The following is a 23,092-nucleotide window of genomic DNA, read 5'->3' on the forward strand; positions in this document are numbered from 1 at the left end:
GCATTGTATGCATTTTTCTCTTCAGCTTATAGTTTTGTGTAAAACAAAAATACACAAGGAAACAAAAATATTATCTGCCGACCAAAAATAGTTGTGATTCGAAAATAGATGTATGTATATTTATTATATATATTTTTTGAAGTACAAATTTTGACCAATTTTTATGAAGTCTATTTTTGGTTGGCTGGATGATATTGCTTTTCTTTTTGTTATTTTTGTTTTTACCTTACACTCTTCCCGGGTTCTGGTTCTGTTTCACAAAAAAAACTAAATTTTTCATCCGCCTAGATTAAGGCGGGCCGATAATTTTTTTTCCGAATTTCAAAAATAAAAAGGGTCTAAAAAGTTACCTTTTGGATTATTCTGAATGCAAAAAATATTTAAAAAAATATTCGATTCTACTTTTAGCCTGCAACAAGAGCCTGAAGTATTCGAAAAAGTCGATTTTTTGCGCCAAACCGGCTGTTAATTTGTATAAAAGTAAGAGAATCAGTCCAATTTAATGTTATAATGTGCATTCAACCTTATTAAATAAGCATTTAAGGGCGTGAGTTGCACTTTGTTTTTTAATATTAGCCAGGCGCTCAACTGAATCAGTTCCGTGGAGTGTAAACTTTTTGCATTTCGGTAGTTTTAAAACGTGTTCGAATTTGTAATATGATTAAGTTGTATCTTTAGGTACTAACAAAAATCAAATTTTATCAATAAAAATAATTAACAAAATGTTCAGCCAGTGATAAATTTCGAACCTCGGTTGAGGGCCAAAAATAGTATGGAATATTTTTTTAAATAATTTTTACGTTTAATGTGATCTAAAATGCAACATTTTAGACCCCTTTCACTTTGTACATCATCGCCCCACTCTAGCCTGAATACAAAATTGTTAGTCAAGTTCCCATAAAAAAAACCGAAACCCAAATGTTTCCTTTTAAAAGTACTACTTGCTTCAAATGCCTACAAGAAAAATGCAATTCCACAAAATATAAAAAAAGCCACGTGGATTATATGTTTAATTTGACTTATATTGTGTTTTTGTTTGTTGCAGAAAATTCAAAATGGCTCCAAACCTGTTGGGTAGTACCAACATGTTCCTCGCTGAGGCCACCATCACTCATGAGGACCAGAAATCCCACAAAACAGATAAAAAGTCCTCCCAGGCACAGTCAGCCTCTAGTCCATCCTCTAAAGAGCCCCAGTACAAGTAAGTTAATTTTTCTGGCATACTACACAACTACAAAAGGACATGATCGTAAAACAACGACGCATGAGATTTTACTCAACTTTACATGGGAGCGGTTTAAATATCTTTTTTACACTTAATACGTAGTCATAAATCGACAAATACAAAAGTTAGTCCTTAAATACTTGAGTGAGTTATGCCTTTATATTTTAGTTTTTCGAAATCTGGAAAATAAAGCCTTTATAAAACCTTTTCAAGATCAAATAATTTTAAAAAAAGCCAATGCCGCATTTTTCGCACAACCGTCGTTGTTCTTTAATCACGACGAAATGACCCATTTAAAATACTTAAAGTGTTGTTTACGCGTGAACAACACAACAGGTACTAGGGTTGCTACTTAAGTTTTGAAATAGACAAGTTAAAACAAATATTTATAATTATAAATGGCGTTATTGTTTTTCAAAATATCCTTTTTGAAGCTTAATACACTGTTGCATACGTTTGAACCAATTTTCGAAGCACTTTTTTCAGTCCGATTGAGATACCTCCAAAATATGTGATTTGAACGCATCAACCGTTTCAGGCGTCGAAAAACGTTGACCTCGCAATTTATTTTTTATATGCGGGAATAAAAAAAAACATTGGGTGCCAAATCAGGACTGTACGGTGGATAAACAATCGATTCGATGTTTTGAATGTTCAAAAGTTCACTTGTTTGAGCTGATGTGTGACAGTTTGCATTGTCGTGGTGGAGAATGATTCGTCTTCTGCAATTGGTTTCCTTTATTTTTCCGAACGTTTCTGGCAAACAAATGGTAGTGTACCATTCAAAACTGATCGTTCTACGTTGCTCTAATGAAACGGTGGAGATATGCCTAATTATTCCGAAAAAATAGGCGACCATTTGCTTCGAAGTGCTTCGTGCGCAAACAAATTTTGTTGGATTTGGCTCGTCTTGAAATACCAATACAGTCGATTGTTGTTTAGTTTTGAGTTTATAAGCAAAGATTCATGATTTGTCGCCTGTCACGATCTTATATACGTATTTTGAATCCCCGCGATCGGATTTTTAAACATTTGTTTGCACCGATCGACACAAGCCTTTTTTGAATAATTGTCAAATTATGCGGTATCCAACGCGAACAAATCTTTTTGGCGACCAAATGTTTTTGCAATATTAAGTGAATGCGAGTGAAACTAATGCCCAAGCGTGCTTCAAGCTCACGGTGTGTTACATGACGATCTTACAATATCTGTTCACGTAGGTCATCGATTTTTTTCTCTACCCAATGTAGGGAGTGCCGTTTTACCCACCGTTAAACTACTGGGAGTTTTACTCAATTCTGACCTATCTCTTGACGCTCAAATTAGTAGAACGATAAGTTCATGCTTCTACCAGCTGAGACAAATTAAATGCATACGCAAAAATTAGCCGGTTGATGCCGCCCGTCAATTAATAAATGCGTTTGTAGTGTCTAGAGTCGATTATTGTAATGGTATCTATGCAGGTCTACCAATGAACAAAATGACTCGCCTACAATCTGTATTGAATGCCGCAGCGAGACTTATTTTCGGAATCTCTAAGTTCAGTCATATCACTCCACTACTTCGGGAACTACACTGGCTACGTTTTCCACAGAGGGTCGAATACAAACTCTGTTGGCTTATGTATAAGTCACTGCACAACTCGGCTCCGGAATATCTAAGGGAACTATGCATTCCAGATGAACTAGCTGACAGGCGTCTCACGCTTAGATCAGCTACGTCTACGGCGAGAGGAAAAGTTATTATACCTCTACGCAAACAGCGCACTAAATTTGGTGAGCGCGCATTTGCGGTCGCAGGCCCTATGGCATGGAATGCTCTCCCAGCAGAGGTGCGAGGCTGTGAAAGTGAAGTGATGTTTCGGAAAAAACTTAAAACCCACTTGTTCTCTAAATCATTTGAATAAATACGTAGCACGTGACAACAAAATAAATTATTTTAATTAAATTACAAATTTAAAAGCTTCAATTAAATTAACTTAACAATAGAAACACCATGTAAAGCGCCCTTGAGGTATTTTATTACGAAAATGGCGCTGTATAAGTTATCCACAATAAATAAATAAATTAATAAAAGTAGATGCCTAGACTTCTATATTACCTTATCTAAAATGTTCTTCATCTCTGTTGTAATATGTTAATATCAACAGCTCCCTAAGGAGTTGAATCCAATCCTAGTACAAACATTTGGACAAACTCAAAATATGGTTGATTTGATTAAAATAATAAATTTGGGATTCTAAAGGCCCCTTTAATCAATCAAATGCGTAAAAAAATATGTTTCCCTTCTAGGCCCCGATTACATTGGGAAGTTACTAGAGTTATTTTCGACTGTCTATAAAGAAAAACTGATAATTGTGTACAAAAATGAATATATTTGCAAAAGCATTTAAAGTATCTTCGTTGGTAACTTATAATTGAACATGTTTAGAAGAAAAAATGTATGCAAACTCTGCTTTTAATACAGAAAACTTAATTTTACTTTCTAGATAAAATTGAAGATAAATTTCAACTCATTGTAATCGGGGCCCTGGTAAGGCAATTTTTTGCGTTTTCATCCATGTTTATTTTTATTACCGCATATTTTTAAGTATTGAAAAACTTTTTTATATGCCAGCAGTTATCTTGTTTGTCTATTTTGCGCCTTAATTTGATTAGTTTCCTAACTATGTGTTATTTGTTGCAGATGGGATATAGTCTGGAGAAACGTATTCGCGTTCCTATATTTACATTTAGGCACCATCTATGGATTCTACCTAATTTTCTTCCAAGCTAAATTACTGACTACAGTGTTTGGTAAGTTAACTCTAACTTTTTACTAAGCTTTTAAGTTTTAGTTAAAAAGTAATATAAAACAGTAAGTTAACTGACACGTGTTAAAACGAAGATCATGAATATATTTAAAAAAAATAAAAAAATTAATAAACGAGTTATATGTAATGTTGATAAATAATAATATCATATACAAATGTATTGACTAAAGAATTCTCCTTTCAACGAGATTTTCCATTAGTGTCAAAATACTTTTTATTTTATTTGGAAAAACAACAGAAAATTTATAAACTATTCATGTGATTTATTTATTGTGTATGCAGACGATTGGTATAATTCCATATTAAATTTGGTAATGTATCCGAAATAAAACAAGTTTTTTGATTTTTGTTTGTATATCCACAATCATGAATCAGCAATTATTTTTTAGTATATTAGAAAACTTTGTAAATATTTAAGTTTGTTTGTTTGAAAATGTCCTAACAAGACGAAACGCGTCATTACCAAATTCATATGATGATATAATGTAGGAGTCCAGTAAAAGTTTTTCACGACTATATGATACTTTTTGTCTACGTGCTAATAAACAAATTAAAAATATGTACGAGGATTTAGAAATATTTAAAAATCATACGAGAGAGTGAAATGAAATAATTATGATTTTATTCCTAAAGCGTTAGGAGAGATGAAAAGGATAGTAAAATATTAGGATAAAATAGTAAAAAGGAGGGATTCTGTTGAGAAGATTACCCTTAAAATGGTTGTAAAGAATTGAGACGGTAAAATAACGTGATAGTGAAACACTTCGATAAACTCTTTAGATATTTAGGATTCAGTACTTTTAGACATAGATATACCTACATATTAAAAATAAAATATGTTGTCCTGAGAAATCTAGAGCTTTCATTCTTGGGAAGGATAAAACAATTAATCATGTTTAGATAAACGATTGTTGAAGTTTTGTTTTTGTGGATGTTTTTTTTTTTTTTAATTGAAGATGACACTTTTGTGCATTTAGTTTCTGAAAATTCGTTCGTTACTTTTGCCGAGGAATTCCGAGCGTTAAATACATAAATTATTATAAATACTGCGGACAAATATTATAAATTTATCAAGATATTTCAAAGCATTTAAATGAGGAAGTTCAGTATTTTTTAAATTTATTTTTTGTTTGTTAGTAGACATTCAAACTAAGCTAAATTTGAAAAATACTTATTTTTATGTATCGTATTCTCATCGCTATGATTTTTTAAATTATGTAAATTTGAAATTACTTTGCACGTGAGGGCACGAGTTATCGTTGGTAAGTTGTACTGCCATCTGTAAAAAAAATGGCTACCCAAAAATAAGAAATCTATCAAAATACATAAAAACGCTATTATTGATTGGATGATTCACCTGTGACGTAGATGAAAGTAGTCAATTTTCAAATTTTTTTTTGCCATTTTTGAGAAATTTTGTCTTGCAATTAAATGTTCTAATTTTTGCCTGAACTCCCTGATTGTGAAGTTTCGGGGATCTTTAATATAAAATGTATAATAGCGCTCAGAAATTAAATGCGTTCTTTCTTAGAAAAAGAACGAAGAAATATATCTTTTTAAAATTGATAGTAATTGATGTTTTAAGAAAGATGCTTAGGACTGTTTGGATTGTAAAGATTTGAACATGTTGAAAAATCGTATTGTGCTGAGAAATTCAGGCCATTTTTTTAGAAAAAACGAAGCAATATATATTTTTATTTATTAAGGAAAAACAACAGTTGTACATCCAGTTAAATTTTTTTCACAAATATAATTAGAGAACATGTTACATAGTAAAGAGAAAAAAAATATTATATAAGACATGAGAAAAAAAAAGAGCTCGTAAGAAGGTTAAGGGATGAGGAAATAGAATAAAGGAGTGGAAGGAAGGAATTTTCATAATATAGCTGACCAATTCAAAATTTTGAAATAATAAAATAAACATATTTAAAGGAACATAAACTTATTACACTGACAAATGTTTCATTTTACAGTGTTTCAGAAAGTTTTTTTTTATAATCACAAAATTTTGAATTAAAAAAATTATATATACTAGTACTCGTATGAGGGTATTAAAAGTAGACTTATAAATCTCCACCATAAACGGAAAATTAGTTATTGATGCCAAAATAAACCATACATAAAAACCCACCTTCCTAAATAATAGCGTAATTTAAAACCGCCTTTGAATCTTGAAAAAACAGATGTCAATTATACTGCTTGACACCGCAAACTTAGCATTCTCCAATGAGTTAAAAATTTCACAATTCTGTTCTCAAAGTTTTTTGCAAATATCTAAGTAACTCCTTCAATTGAGCTTTCTAAGTTTGCTTCTTTACCCTCATATCACGTTTGTGTTCAGACTTTTAACAGTAAGACGGATTATAATGTTTGAAGTTCTCAGCCAGATACTTGAGACTATTTGGGTTGAGAAAATTTGGACACATACAGTGTCGTTTAATATATATGGGTGTGTTAAATGGCTGTTTTTTTCTACGTAGCCCTCCTGTTCGCGATCCTGGCCGCCATTGGAGTAACCGGAGGAGCTCACAGATTATGGGCGCACAAGTGCTACAAGGCCAAGTGGCCACTCAGGGTGTTCCTGGCCATCTTGCAGACCATGGCCTTCCAGAACCACATCTACGAATGGGTCAGGGATCACAGGTAAGAGAAGCTAAATATATTACTGACTTAAAAAATACATAATTACATTGGAAATGTATAATTTATAACTATTTAAACCTCAATCATTTAGCATCTTACAACAGAGATGGAGATCACCTTGGACAACGAATATGGAAATCTAGGCATTTACGTTTAAGTGGCCACTTTACACATTGATTAACATTCACTATTCTGCCTATGTTTAAACATCCACATGTAATTTAAACCGGTCAATAGCACGTCATGACCTCTGTAAATGCCTAGAATTCCATATAGTTGTGGTCCCGTGGTTAGTATTGCGAACTCTCGGATCAGAGGTCTGAGATTCGAACTCCACTCTCTGCCAAATTTATTCCTATTCTAATAGTAAAATGGTCCGATATCAAAATATTTGGGTAAATCCTAAGAACGCATTTTTTTCATTATTTTTTAATCTCCATCTCTGTTGTTATAAGGTAATCTTAATAACTTACCAAGGGGGTGAAATCCATTTATCGTCTTAAAAAAATTGACAAACTCTTGTTGTTGTTGATAAATCATTTTCAAATTATTTAAATCAATACATGGAGATATTAATTTTACCGGTAAATGAATAAGATATGAATTTTTTAACATTTTTTTTTTACGTTAAGTCAAATTTATTTTGAAAGCTTAATCATCTAAATCTGTTACGATTTTCTGTTTGGCAGTACTGGTAATCCGTCAAAAATGACCAATCTTCGTTCTTTCACTACAATCTACGTGAGTCAATGAGACACGTTTTTGGATTCCTATATTTATGTCCATTAGAAATAGTTATTTTAGTTAACTCAAAAACCGAGCTTTATAATTTAAAAAAATCAATTTTAATTTTATTGAACCCTCAGAGTAAATAATTTAATGCAATGATTAGTTAAGAAAATCTATGTTAGGCTAAAAATCTCAATGTTGTCATGAGTATAAGAGAAAATACGTGATTGAATAATCAATTTTCAGATTATCTCAGCCACAGTAATAAAATTCACATGCGAACTAAAATACCAGATGAAATTACGTATGGAAAAAAGTATAACTGGTGTGACATCTCATGCTATGTTTAGAAACTTATCGTTTTTCTATACTGGTTGAGAATTTCTCTTCAATACTATTGTTTTACTATACACATGCATAAATGTTTACGTTGTATTAGATTATTATTTTTTTATTTCGAATTAATTAGTCGGTTTAGATTATATTACATATTAACGAACTTATAATATAAAATTTAAAGCACTAACTTCGCGGTTATTTAGTATGATAAAATAAATAAAACAACTTTTTTTTAAGCACTAATTTTTAATTTTTTCCCCGACCGGTTTCAAAGCAAACAAGCTTCTTCGTCAAGGCTTACGTAACTTATGCATTATTTCCTATTTTATTTTATCTATTTTTACTAAATAATCGTCGAGCTAATGAATCAAATATTTTTTCCTAAAAGGGTGGTAATTTGAGATGCATATTTTCGAAACTAGATCGGAGTGAAATAAAAAAAAAAGTTGTTTATTTGGTTATTAATTAGTTTATTCTTATTACGAATAGCTTTTATTATCTAGGATTTCCAATGTGTCTAATTTTATTTTCAACATGAAGTACTTTTAATCCAGTGTCTTTATCAGATGGTTTGCTGAAAAAATATTATTTTTTAGGCACCTTAGGTGTTCTTTTACTATAAAATTAATGTTTGTTTTAGTTATTCCAGCGTAAATTGAATCGCAATCATTACAATTCAATTTATATATGCCAGATATTTATGGACTCTGTCTTTGTGATTTTTTAAAACTTAATAGGCTGCGTCCGTGTTAACTCATGGTACCTTAATAACATAGAGAAACATACGTGCATAGGTGCATATGGCATTGCATCGGTACACAAATCGCAGCGTACATTGCTCATTTTGTAACATAAAGGTAAGATGATTATTCATATTCATACGCTCCAGATGGCAGTTCATGAAATACTAAAATACTAATTTTCAAAATTCGAACTATTTTGTGTTAAAACACGCCTTCATGTCAGGAATCAAACCTAATACCTCTTGCATGGTAGTCATTTTGTCTTTGACTATCTTACAGGGGTTATTTGCCCCGTTCTAAGCCAGTCAAAAAAATATACAAATTCAGTAATCAATGCATAAAAAAAAGGTAGTAGGCATAGGGAAAATTTAGTGAATCATAGGCAAGAACGTATTTAAAAACCCTGTAAAATACATAGTAAAAACATACTACATAGAAAGAAACAAAGTAAAATGCATATTAAAAACCTTGTCAATACGTAATAAAAAACAAAAACTTAGCAAGAAACATAGTCAAAGGCATAGCAAAAATATATGTATACATATATCCCAAAAAACATATTTAAAAATATTGTAAAATACATAGTTAAAACATAGTAGACGATGTGATAAATAAAAAAAAATGCAAATAAAAAACAGATTTAAAACAGAGTAACAATTAATAAAGATCTTCAAAAATTCAATTAATAAATGTGACCGGCGCGGCGGCGGCGTATTTATAATTTTTGCAATAACAGGCCTAAATTATATACTTTTTTTTATAGATTATTGAAAAGGAATTGTTTAACAGTATGTCTTCAGAATATTCTGTCTTTTCCTTGAGGTAACGCGATGTTAGATCACAGCGTGTGCACCATGTCGACCTAGCCAGGAATCGAAGGACCTCAAGGATGAACCTCAAGGATGATAAAGGCAGAAAAAATATAATTTGGACAGGCGTTGCCTACCATGTAGGTGAAATAATTCAATTAGATGAATCTCACCTGCATAAATAAAGGTTTCAGCTCTTTAACTTCACAAACATCAACAGATGAAAGAATTGAAGGAATATAGATGTTCAAATATAGGCAGAATGGTGAATGTTACACAGTGTTTAAAGTGGCCACTTAAACCAGCCATTGACAGGCCATATGCCCTGTAGATGCCTAGACTTCTATATTACCTTTTCTTAAATGTTTTTCATCTCTGTTGTAATATGTTAATATAAACAGCTCCCCAGGGAGTTGAATCCAGTCATTGTCTACAAAAATTTGGACAAACTCAAAATATTGTTGTTAAATTAATTGTATTAGTACAGATACGGAAACAAAGATAAAAAATAATGTTAAAAAGTAATTAAATGTCACTGAACTCTTTTAACTGATTAAAGTTTTTCATAAATTAGCCACTGTTGTAATTATAGACGAAGAACTAAAATCTGAAAAAAAATGTAGTAAACATGGACACAATACTAGAATATCAGAACAGTATCATAAACAACATTCTAAAACGAGACAAGGACAATCGAGGGTATTAAACTATGGACTAAAATGATTCAACAAACTATAAGACAAAACTAAACAAAAGACCCAGACAACCTTTAACGAGTGGCCATAGTGGCGAGCGAAAAAAACATTTTGTTAAATTTGTTTATTCATTTATTTACATACAAAAGTTTTTTGTATATTATTTGAGACAATAAGTCCCAACTCCATGGGACTAAAAGTCCTGTGTTGAGATGGGACGTGCAATTATATGACACAGACACATGGGTATATCACCACATGCATAGGATTAGAAACATAAAAAATATTTTTAAAAACACATTTATGGCACATCAATATGGTAAATAGTAAACTCAAGCATTCGGAAAACCATCAAGAAGTTTCCTACTCAAATCCCTCCCACTAGGGAAAATCCAGTCCTTAACTCCCCTTTCTTGAAAACATTTTTTGTCCTTGAGAGCTTAATACGTTCTTCCAAGATATTGAACACTCTCTGTACGATAAATGAGAGATGTCTCTGAGTATGACATAATTCATGCTCTGGGAAAACCTCGTACGGACATTTTGCTGAGACCTCTCATTATTGTTTGACCAGAAGTGTGTAAGTGCTTCTTTTAGGTACTGTTTTATCATATCCAGTACCTTTTTGAATAAACGAGTTATAAATAAATATCAAATTAAAAGAAATAAAAAAATAGACGAACAGAGAGTATTCCAGAAAAATAATTTTAAAAATGTTTACACATTAAACAAAATGTTTGTAACGCACTAAGCATACATCAAATTTCACAACACGGAGGTAAAACGCCCATCAAAATTGGAATCATATTTTAAACTTTCCAGGTAGGTAAATAATCCACTATCAAGAATGCACTTGTTTCACAATTTAACGGTATTTAAATTTAATCGATGGGAAATATCTCAGGGATGTGAAATCTTTAGTTTTGGTGTAATAAAATAACGAATCACAAAATATCTGGAATCAGGCGATTAGTAAAAACACCAAGCAATCACAAAAATAGAATTTTAATCCTACTACTACTACTACCATTATGCCATTTCCCCGTAGGGGTAGGCAGAGAGAATGGACCGCCACACACGTCTATCCTGGCGTACATTCCTAGCTTCTTCCACATTTATACATCTTGTCATACATGCCCTTCGGTTCTGTCTGCTTTTGACATGACCAGACTTAAGATTTTGGTTTATTTGATCATGCCACGTCTTCCTTGGTCGTCTTTGTTATTAAAATGCTTTTATTTAGGTTGGTACAAAAAAAAAAAATATTTTTCGTTGGTTTTTTGAAATGGCATTATTTGAAAAATTGCCGAATATTAAAAAAATATGTATTTCGGAATTATATGGGGTTTTTTTTAACAACAACTGTGGTTGCGAGGGGAAAAAATTCATTTGTATGAAGATAAATAAATCATTTTTGTAACCCAATAAAAAATATTTTTTGTTTATTATATAAACATAATAGACATATAAAAACATATATAATTAAACAATTAGTAAAAATTACTTAAATACACAAAAATATATATAAAATGAACTCTAAATAAATACGTACCTTTGCAGTAAGGTAAAAACAGCTTCCTCGGATGAAATTTTTACGGTATAAAGTTTGATCGCAGTGAACCCAACAAAACGAAAACAATGAATTATTAATTTATGCTCAAATTATTTTTTTATGTCCACCAATTTCGAGACGTACCCGTTTTTTTGGGTTAGCGTCTAAAAATATGTGTTCTATAAGCTCGTAGGTTTGAATTTTTTTACAACTACAATGGTGAAGGTGTATAGTGGGATTTGCACGTTAGTGTTATCTGTGTCCTGACAAAAGACGGGTACTTCTCGAAACTGGTACTCATAAAAGTCGATAAGTGTTTATATAAGTACATATATTTTATAAAATTTATTGAAAAAAAATAGTTTTGCCTGAAAAAATAAAATAAATTCATTAAAAAAGCTACATGTCAGTCACTTGTAAGTAAGTTTGGTTAAAGCAACTCTCGTTGAAAATGGGTTTAAACTCGTGCATAAAGCTTATTTGTACTTTACGGACTCAACATTCGATTATCAGGACTTTTACCTGAGAGTAGCCAAAGAGCCGAAAGCAGTCGTGCACGGTTATAGGTCCATCTGTCGGGGTACAGACTAGTGTATGTGCCGGAAGTATTTAAAAAAAACCTTCGGGGTTTTATTTATTTATTTATTTATTCACACTCTTTATCAAAATACAATTCCATGTTCACTTTGCCCAGCTAACAAGGGTACATACCCCGTTCCAAGCTAGGCAATTACATTTTTATATATTATAATAGTTAACAAATTAATATAGAGCACAGACAAACAAAATATAAACTTATTCGGATACACATTTTGATTCATATACATACAGACATACACATATATACACACATATATATAAATATACACATATATACACATGTACATACACACACACGTACATACACCCATGCGCATACACATACATACATTCATAAAAATATAGACAATTTATTTATGCGAAACTTCATAGTTGTCATCTATAAATATATATATTTTTTTTAATTATTCCTTATTTTTTATATTTTATTTTTGACATCCAGTAAGGTTCTCCAATCCGTGGCATGCATCAACTTTTCTGACTCCCTACGACCAATGTCATGAAAGAGCGAGGTCAACACCTTCCGTAACTTGACAACACTCCCGTCTGTCCACGATTCTGGCAAAAGGTTATGGACCTTTTTGACTACGTTATAGTGTTGTCTCGATGCCAGAACAGTGTTGACCCCTTCACTTAGTATCAGATCCCTATTAGAGTATCTTGTATTATGGTTGTGGTTGACGCTTGGGTAAATGTCTCTCTTTATGTGTGTAACCACTACCGTTCTCAATATATACTGTTGAATAATATTCAGTACTCTGAATTCTTTGAAGAGCAAGTCACTTGGATAACGAAATGTTTTTTTTTAAATGAAATTTTTTTTAGTCTAATTGATAGATTTGCCATCCCTGTGAGTGTCGTCCAAGAATTTTTACTACACGAAGATATGATGATTTTAATCAAAGCCAGTCGGTTTCTATCACGGCCAGTAATGCAATGTAACATTAAACTTGAGAAACCAGAAACTGGCGACCGGAGGAGGTTGTGCAATAGAAATGCTTAGATTTTCGACACAACTGGTTATTTACAAAGGCAGAGTACAAATAGGCTTCAATACAATTCCCAATCCGATGTACGCTTTCACAGTGTAAAATATTGAAAGCGTTTAACTAGTTTAAAAAACACATCGATCATTCAAAATAATCACAAATAAATTGACATTATTCAAGAAATAATAATAAAAAAATAGTTTTTGTAATTGGTCATTTTTTTTACCGAGATTCCCCTTTCCGCTCCCAGTGGTGCACAGGGATGTGCTTTTAAAACAAAGTAACGTATTTTAATCATCAGATACATGAAGGATTAAATCAGAACGGATTTTTTTTACAACAGAGAGGTAATACATTTCTGAGAAGGGAATATGAAACTTCTCGCCCGTCATTGACTGGTTTAAGTGACCATTTTATGCATTGTATAAAATTTACCACTTGCTTTTGTTTAAACTGAACCTGATGATGTATAGGGCACTGCATTTTTAAACCATTTGCACCATATTTCGATCATCTGTTTCATCAAGGTAAGATGATCAGTCCTACGATTCAGGAGTAATGAAATATTGTTGTTTAAAACCACGTTTCAAATTCATATTTTAATTCCAACTTCCTAGGAATTGAATCCAGGACCTAAAGATCGATACAAGGTGGACTTATTTCCACTCGATTTTCTTATTCAGGATTTTTATCTGAGAGTAACCATCGAGTCAAAAAGCTTGTACAGGATTCTGGCTCTATTTCACAAACAGAACTGTATTATTTAATTGTTTGGATGTAAAAAAGAAACAGTTATAAACAATATTGTTACAATGATGTAATAACTTATATTTACATTTAAGTTATTAATTTAAAAATAATTGGCACAATTCCACTTATTTGTTTGACCAATTAGCGCTTTCACTCTCTAATGGGCATCTTCCTACCAGTCTGATGGGCATCTTCCGATCAGTCTGAAGATGCCCATTAGAGGGTGAAAGCGCTAATTGGTCAAACAAATAAGTGAAAGTGTACCAAGTATTTTAAAATTAATAACTTATATGAGTTATTACATCATAACAATGAAATTCCACCAAGAATTGTCAATAAATAATTTAAATCAAATAATATTGTCATCGTTTTATTTTCAAAATCTGTTTCAACATCAAAATAAAACAAAATACATTTTACTAGCATTTAAAAAAAAACTGTCATGAAAAAAGGATTTTCTGGGATTTTTCACTTTTATGTTTAGGAAACGTACTTATTTAATAAATTGAATGAATTTTTTTTAAACTTAATTCTAATGGACCAGTGAAGTTTCTAAATTAAAATATATGCTTAAGTACCTACACTGTTAAATTTGATATTTTTAGGACACAATTATTATTTAAAAACGTTAAGAGTAATTTTAAAAGCTAAAACTAGAGGAAGAGGGCCAGGCTGACCCCCAGCAACATGGTGGTCTACTATTGAGAAGGAGTCGGCAGCACAGAATGTTCCCATTGTGGCAACCAAGGACAGAAGATTCTGGCGCTTGTGTACAAGGAGGCCCAACCCTGGATGAACCGGGATATAGGGGCAGGAAGACGAAGAGCTGAAAGTCATTAAAAAAAAGACAACCCTTAAGTTAATTAAAAAATATATCGGAACATGGCAGTTGTTTTAAAATTACAAATTTAAAAGTCATTTAAAAAATAACTGGCGTAAAAGGTATATTGAAAAACACGAGTATATAATATTTCCGCTCCAGTAGAAATCAGAAAAAAAACTTTGAATGGTAAACAACACCCATTTAAAGAATAAATACTATTTTACTACTATGAACCATAGTAAAAAAAGAATGAATGAATATATTATTATTACATAATAATAATAATTGAAAGCTGCATGTGTTTTTGTTTAGCCTTAATCGGACTTAATATGTTTACGAATTAAGATTGAGCCTACAAACAAAACCATATTTTAAATTAATATTTGAGTCTTCGACCAGATCATTAAAAAAATATAACAAAATTACGTCTTGTCAAAGATCACTCATGTTCTAAAACCTTGTAAATTTATTATTTTATCAACAAATAACGACAGAAATGGAGAATATTTTAGAGAAGGAGATACAAAAGTGTAGACATTTATAGGGCGTACACCTGTCATTGTCTGGTTAAAGTGGCCACTTTACACACTGTATAAAACTCACCGTTTTGCCTATGTTTGAACATCCGTATTTCTTAAATTCGTCATACATTTACATTACATTTATTGAGTGATTTTACACTAAATAAACAAATGAGAATCTTTGTTCTCAAAAAAGTCAAAATCATGTCTCGAGTTTACAATGCGACACAATCAGGACATTGGTGCATGCAAGCCATAGTTTGTGCTGTGCTGATCAAGGAAGAGCACATTATTATTTCGCAACCGGTGGATCGGAACAGTGCTAGTGTTCCAGTATTGTTCAAAATTGCTTTATGTAACTAAAACAAAAGCCAAAATTCCAACTCAGTTTCAGCAAAAAGTAATTTTCGGTTAATCATTTTTCTTTTCAAGTCTGAATAAATTATGACTGTTTGAATTATATTTTCCTTTCGATACTAATATTTATTTATTTTATTTTTTGTGCGGTTTCTCGAGGAATATATTTTTTTAAAAAGGGCGTGAGGTTATTAACCTCACTTCCATTAAGGAAAATACCATTAAAACTATTTATGTATACATATAAGCGATATGATGTTGTTCATTTTTTATCCAAGGCATTGCTGCATCAATCTGACTGTCAAAAAGGTCCAAGAAAAAGTTCGAGAAAGATATTTATCGAACCCCACCTGCTGTCAAGCCTCTAAAAAATAGACTTGGCGGGTTTTAGCCTAAAAAAAAAGTTTTAAAAAAGCATTACAGATGATTTGGGTGCATGCATATTATTAAAAAACAACTTTGCTGCATATCACATCGGAATCGAATTGTTCCCAATAAAATAAAATAAATGTTTTTTTTAAAATTATTGCTTTCGTTTCTGGTTTAGCAAACAATAATTTTGGATGCTGAACATATTACAACAGAGATGAAGAACATATAAGAGAAGATAATATAGAAGTCTAGGCATCTAGAGGGCTGTCATTGGCTGGTTTAAGTGGCCACTTTACACACTGTGTAACATTTACCATTTTAAATTTAGCAAAATGTCGATTTTTGTCTTAAACACAGTAGCCAGGCTCTCTATAGGCCTGGGCTTGGAGGGCGAGAACTATTCACGGGGACCCGTCACAATAGATCTTGACAGGTCGCAGCGACGTCGGGAGCTTGCATAGCACTGACCCTCACCCTTAAAAATAAGAATAGTAAGCCGAAAGAAACTAAAGGTCACAGGTCACGCGGCCGAGTCACGAGATATAAGACGCACCTGAGTACGGCCGAACGTAATCCGACACATCACGACCGCAGATTTCGGCTGAGCCAAAGTTTCGACCATTCGACCAATCTTTGGCTGAAACCAAAACCGTATCCGAAATTCGTTTTATTGGCCGTAGTTTTTCTCTCACTCTCTCGCAAATACCTCCTATGCCAAATACCCGATACTCATCAAAGAAGACACTGCAATTTAGACTCATTCAAACACTAATCGACGTATCGTTGTCCTGTTTTCCTCACTTCATAACAGAAGCGATTAGATTGTTTCTTTAAAAAGAGTTTCAGAATGAAATTTTCTGTGTCGGTATGTTTTCCGTTTTTTCAAAATTATTCATCATATTGCAAACCGTATGTTTGAAAAGGGTACATAAAACTAAGAACTTTTTTGTATTTTTGGATGGTCCTTGCTCTTATAAGAAACAACTTATCAAAAAAAGCAAAACGATAGAGACACACCAACGGTAAATATCTATTTATCTCCTGCTCTTGTGCATTCAAGATGAAAATACGGGAATACGTTTGTATGAATGAAGTCAGTCCACGTTTCCTCTTAAACTCACCTGTGACAGGTCATGAGTCCTGTAAATGCCAAGACTTCCATATTTCTTTATCTAAAATGTTCTCTATCTTTATTGTTTTTGTTAAAAATAATTACATTTTAAATATCAAAGGCAAAGTAATTAACTAATTTTTAGATACGTGATTAGCAATAATGTTATGATTTTTAAGAGTAATAGTTTTATCGGATAATAAACGTGCGTGTACAGCGTAATGTAATTATGGTTAATGATATATTTTGTTTCCATCTTAATTGCAAAACAAAGAAGCAGTTCACATGGTTTTCACGTGCATATTTAAATATCTTGAACATTTTATTCAAATACTTAGTTTTGAAAATAAGATAAGGAAATAGAGCGTAGAATTCTAGGTCGTGAGAAACAATTTTTTATAATTTAAATTTATTTCAACAGAGAGGGAAAATTTTTCTGAGAAGAGAATATGGAAGTCTAGGCATTTACAGGGCTTATGACCTGTCATTGGCTGGTTTAAGTGGCCACTTTACACACTGTGTAACATTCACCATTCTGCCCATGTTTGAACATCCACATTTCCTAAACTCTTCCATCTGTTGACTTTTGTGAAGTAAAAGAGCTGAAACCTTTATCAGGTGGGTGAGATTCATCCGGCTGAACCAAATCACCTACTAGGCAACGCCTGAAACGATTTTCCAATTTTTATACTTCTTCTTTTACCAGGTAGTAATTCAACAATGTTTGATATTGTCCAAATGCTTGCAGACTGGCTGAATGCCTGTAAATGCCTAGACTTCCATATTCCCTTCTCAGAAAGTTTTTCCCTCTCTGTTGAAATAAATTTAAATATGAACAACTTCCTAGGGAGGAAATCCAGCCAGTCTGCAAGCATTTGGACATAATCAAACATTGTTGAACTTTTTATAAATTTAAATAATTGTCTAATACAGTTTTCTGAAGATTAAAGTTACATATTGAAGGCTCAGTTTCATACAGAGATAACTATAAATTGATAGTTTTGAGAAATGGCTGACCAATGTTTTTGTCATGTGTCCATCTCAATTGATTTACAACGAATAATTTTTTGTATCGCCTTAATATATTTACGTGAAAAATATACACAATGTCATGAGTTTTAAGATAAAAGTTGTTATGCAAATTATCGAAACGTTTTAATTAGTTGTTGTGCTGAAGTTAATTTGTTTTCATATAAAAAATTGATATGAAAAAACCAATAATTTTTAAGTACCCTTGTAGAATTGAAAGGGCGTGTTTCTTTAGTAAAATGAATAATATAACTTTCAGAAATTTCATGGAACTGAACCATTGACATAATCAATTTTGTTTAGTGAAATTGTTTATACATAAAATTTATCTATATTATTACACATTTTAGCCTTATCTAAGTATATCTAACCAAAAATAGTTCTGACTAAGCACAGGAAATTTCGAGTTGCTTTTCTATAAAGAATAAGCCGCTAAACCTCTATTTTATAGGCTTGTCGGCGATCGAGAAAGGACGTGGAATGAACTGTAAAATATTTAAAAAAATATATTTGATTGATTTTTTAATTTAACAAGCATTTTTTTTAAAACGCTTTTTTAATATTTTAATTAAAAACGGAAGATGCCATGGCAAAAACATGTAAACTAACGTTTTTGAGGAAAAAATTTGAATGAATGAATTCTAAAATAATTTACTTGTGTTCTATTTAAATTCTCAATCCTTTTGAGGATGATCAGTGCTCTCATTTTATACAGAAGCTATAAGTAAAATTTAATTCTGGTATTAAAAAAATAATTGACATGTTATCTCAAGACCTAAGACAGTGAAATTATGTAGCGTTTTTATTAATGAGTAAATTAACGACTTTTTATAAAGAATCCACGGCACTGGATAAAAAAGTATTAGTGAGGTTTTCAAAATTACAATATTTGTTTAAACAATTAACTCTTGAAATTCCACATATTAAAATCTTATAAAAACCTAGGCGAAATAATAACACTCTAGTAAAAATACGGCTATTTTCTACTTTGTTCCTTTTGCGGGGGACATTAGGTGTCACGTTAACAAATCAAACTCATGTGACGTATGATGTATTGCTTTTGATGTCGATCGTGACGACATTGTTTGAGTACTAAGTACTTAGCGTTTGTGCAGTTTCTTCAAACCAGAAGCCTCTTCATCACGCTCGTATATGATGTAAGAACTGAGGATTTCGGTTCTAATGTTATGTAAGATGTTAGGAAATAGTCTCAGAGTTGTCTACGAGATGTTTTTAGAAAACTTATTACTATGCTCTCATGTGCGCCCTCAATAATCGATTCAATACTCCATTTTTCCTCTTACCACTGTGCTAAGACGACATTCAAAAAGTGACAAAAACGGCATTTGGTCAACAAAATCAAATAGATAGCAGTATCAACCAATCAATAAATTAGTTTTGCCTAATATTATTGCTCATTGCACAAATTGCTTGCATGATGGTATTTCTAACACATGTAATTGTGAACTCATAGAATTTGTGGAGGAGTATAAGTATTTGGTATTTTTATTGATCATAATTTTAAATGGGATCGTCATATATTTAAACTTTGTGATCGAATGCGGACTCTTGTGAGTACTTTTTATAAGTTATCTTTTATTTTGCCTAAAATCATTCTTAAAATTATTTATTTTTCTTTAGTAGAATCAATAATAAGATATGGTATAAAGTCGTGGGGACATTCGACTAAAACTAATATTAAAATGATCCAGGGTCTACAGTATTCTATAGTTAAGCGAATTGTACCTGCAGAGATTTACGAACAAAGAAGTAATAATGATCTCCTGTTCAAAACAATTAAAACTCTGCCTGTTCGAGGACTACTGTGGCTTTGCATCATTTTGGAAAAATTTCATAGCAATACATTCAAGTTTCCTCTCAAACATAACCATAATACACGCTTCACGTCTAATGATGGCTTGGTAGTACCAAAAGTATGTAATAAATATGGAAATAGAACTCTCAAATATTTAGTACCTAGAATTTTTAATTTATCACCAAAAGAACTTAAATTTAACTCACATTGTAACAAGAGCAAAATAAGAGAGTGGCTACTTGATCAAGAGTTTATATATGAATAGTAGCTTAGGTGTAAATATTAAATTTTTTCATATATTTTCTTGTATTTAAAAAAATAATTTAAATATTATTATTTGTATAAACATGTTTATTCTGATCTTTCCGGCTGTTAATTTTTAATTTTCATATGTTATTCATTGTTTTTATAAATGTAAATAATATTATTAAGTCAGTATAAATATAATCTTCACCAACAAGCTACAAAAAGTGGCTTGGTGGGATTTTGGTTTTAGTAAAAATATAACAAGTGAAATTTTTTTTTAAATTGTAAAAATGTATAATTATGCTATTAAATAAATAAATAAAAAAAATAAAAAAAGTTCCCTTCATAAGCGGTAGTCTTTCATCCTGACATTTAAATGGAATCTGATTATTAAAAAAAAAACAAAACATACTTTCTATTTTATACGTATAACTTATATTTTACTTATTCTCTGGCTTCTTGTCCACTATCAAACGCTTGCGACCAACATTACTTTATTTACGGCTGCCTGGAAAAGCTCCAATGAAGACTTGCCATACCACTGCTGAAATTTCTTCAGCCAGGAAGCTCAGCTTCTTCCGGGTCACGTTCTGCTAACAATTTTGTCTGGCGCAATAAGATGTAGGATCTCGTATTTCTCTGGGTGTCTTAAAATATATCTGAAATACTGTAACTTTCGAATTTTCATAGTTTTTTTAAGTTATTTTTCTTTTTACACCTACTCATCACGTTTTCATTTTGGATTATATCTACCCATCAAACTTTGAGAATCCTTCCACAGACCCACATCACGAAGGCTTTCAATTTTCGATCATATTTTTACTACGCAGAGTAAAATACAACAATGTATTTTTGTAGTCAGATAGCAGAAGGGACCACTTATATTTTCAAGAATGTTTAGGAGAACTGAAATAAAACCGATTCAACCTACAAACTAAAATATTTTAGTATTTTATCCAGTTTTCAATAACCAATTTCTATATGAAATATTGGTGTCGTGTTTTTTTATACGTTTATTTACCGAAATATTTGCTAAGTTTTGTGGTTTTTGAAAACAATAAAAAAATATAAAAAATAACGGTTGGTTCCTTTCGCCATCTCACTCTTTTGTAAGTTGCGTTACATATTCTGTAAACTTTAACAACACGTAGTAACACGTCATTTTAAACAAACTGAATTAAATCGGCAAAAATTCTAACATTGCCGAATTGGTGCACATAATAATTACCCTAACGGAAAACTCAATTCAATTTTACTGTGCATCAGATCCGCAAGTGTAAAAATAATATAATAAGTTACAAATATATCATTTTACGAAATCGCGCTTTGCATATTATTAAAAACAAATTAAAATAAATGAACCAGGTTGAGTAAAGGGCTATTGTGTTCCCTGAAAAACAAACATTGATTGTGTTTCCCTCGTAAATGCATAGTAAAATGGTAAATAATTAAAATCCAGTTAACATTATGTCTGAGTATTTGTTCCTTCAAGCATTACTATTACGATACAAATGCATGAAATCGTTTTTATTAGGTACTTGGGTTTGAAATATTTCATGTGTATTTTCACATTACGGACATCATATAAATCACTAACAAAGATTCTACTTTTGTAATAACCATAGCGTTTTACAATCAATAAACAACATATCATAACAGAGAAATAAAACATTTTAGAGAAGTAACAATGAAAGTTTAGACATTTCACAACTTAACATGTCGTTGGCTGGTTTGACAAGAACACATTTGGCTGTTTGAACATCCATATTACTTTGATTCTTCCATCGTTGATTTTTGTAAAAGTAAAGAGCTGAAACCTTTATTGATGCGAGTGTCATTCATCTAGCTGAAATATTTCACCTACTAGGCAACGCCTGAAAACATTTTCCAATTTTTGTTCTCCTTCTAAGATTGCTGGTTTAATCAATAAATTGTCAAGTTCATCAAAATGCCTTAGAAAAAGACTGGATTTCAACCACTGAGTCAACATATCTAGATAGAAAAACTGAAGTCAAATGAATGTTCAAACATAGACCAAAAGTATGAATGATACAGAGTGTGTTAAGTATAAGGTAAATCAGTAAACGACAGCTGTAAAGCCTTATAAATGCATAGACTTAAGTAGTTCCGTCTGTTAAACGTTTTTCGTATTTTAAGCTCAAAGCAACAGTGTTAAATAAATTAATGTTTTTAAGTAGTAAAATATTGAAGTTAGATAGTTAACGAATAAAAAAAAAATGTTTTTTATAATCAACTTAAATAATTCAATTCAGTCAGACCGTTTGCATACCTCAAAGTGAGATTATGTCAGAATATCTTCTTCAGAGATATTTCACGGTTGTTTTGGGCTATATGTTTTAAAATTCTTATCTTATTACCTCTCAAGGGGGTTAAAAATCCGGCGGACAAACTCAAAATATTGTTTTTCAAAAATATTATTTATTTCAAAATTCACATTTGTTTACAATGTTATTTTACATTATAAAATATCAAACAATCATAGTCACATAAACAACAAACTAATATATATATAAACAGTCAAATCAATTAAAACTAATGAATAAACAATATTGTTTACTCTGTATAGCGCTTAAAATCACTTTATTTTCAATGCCAGCATTTGTCATATATCAGCATAATTCAAAAATCATAAAACATAATTTATTTTCCAGGAAGTTTGTACAGGTTACGTAAACAAAAGTGATAAAACTGTTCGATCGAACCTACAATATAAATAATTTTTAAATTTAACCTCAAAGATTTCAAAATTTTGCATTAATGAACGTTTAGTTAAATTGAAATAGGTCCGAATGAAAAATGAAACTTTGAAATTACACATTTATGATAATCAAATATTATTTTTGACGCAATAGGTCCGCGGATTGGCTTAAAAATTATGTATGACGTATTTTCGTTACGTATGAATGTTTA

General features: G+C 31.4%; 1 protein-coding gene across 1 annotated transcript in view; it reads left to right on the top strand.

The window, feature by feature from the left end:
* Positions 1 to 1,050: 1,050 nt before the first annotated feature.
* LOC148272152 (acyl-CoA Delta-9 desaturase-like) overlaps positions 1,051 to 23,092 on the top strand; it is a 39,070-nt gene continuing 17,028 nt past the window's right edge. The window contains exons 1-3 of the mRNA XM_088240454.1: positions 1,051 to 1,201; positions 3,911 to 4,020; positions 6,518 to 6,680. Coding sequence (XP_088096580.1) covers positions 1,056 to 1,201; positions 3,911 to 4,020; positions 6,518 to 6,680 — 419 coding nt within the window. The 5' untranslated portion in view covers positions 1,051 to 1,055. The remainder of the gene's footprint in view (positions 1,202 to 3,910; positions 4,021 to 6,517; positions 6,681 to 23,092) is intronic.

This window comes from Micrasema longulum, unplaced genomic scaffold (assembly GCF_059751315.1).
Source record: "Micrasema longulum isolate JH-2025_06_02 unplaced genomic scaffold, ASM5975131v1 h1tg002458l, whole genome shotgun sequence".
Taxonomy (NCBI): Eukaryota; Metazoa; Arthropoda; class Insecta; order Trichoptera; family Brachycentridae; genus Micrasema; species Micrasema longulum.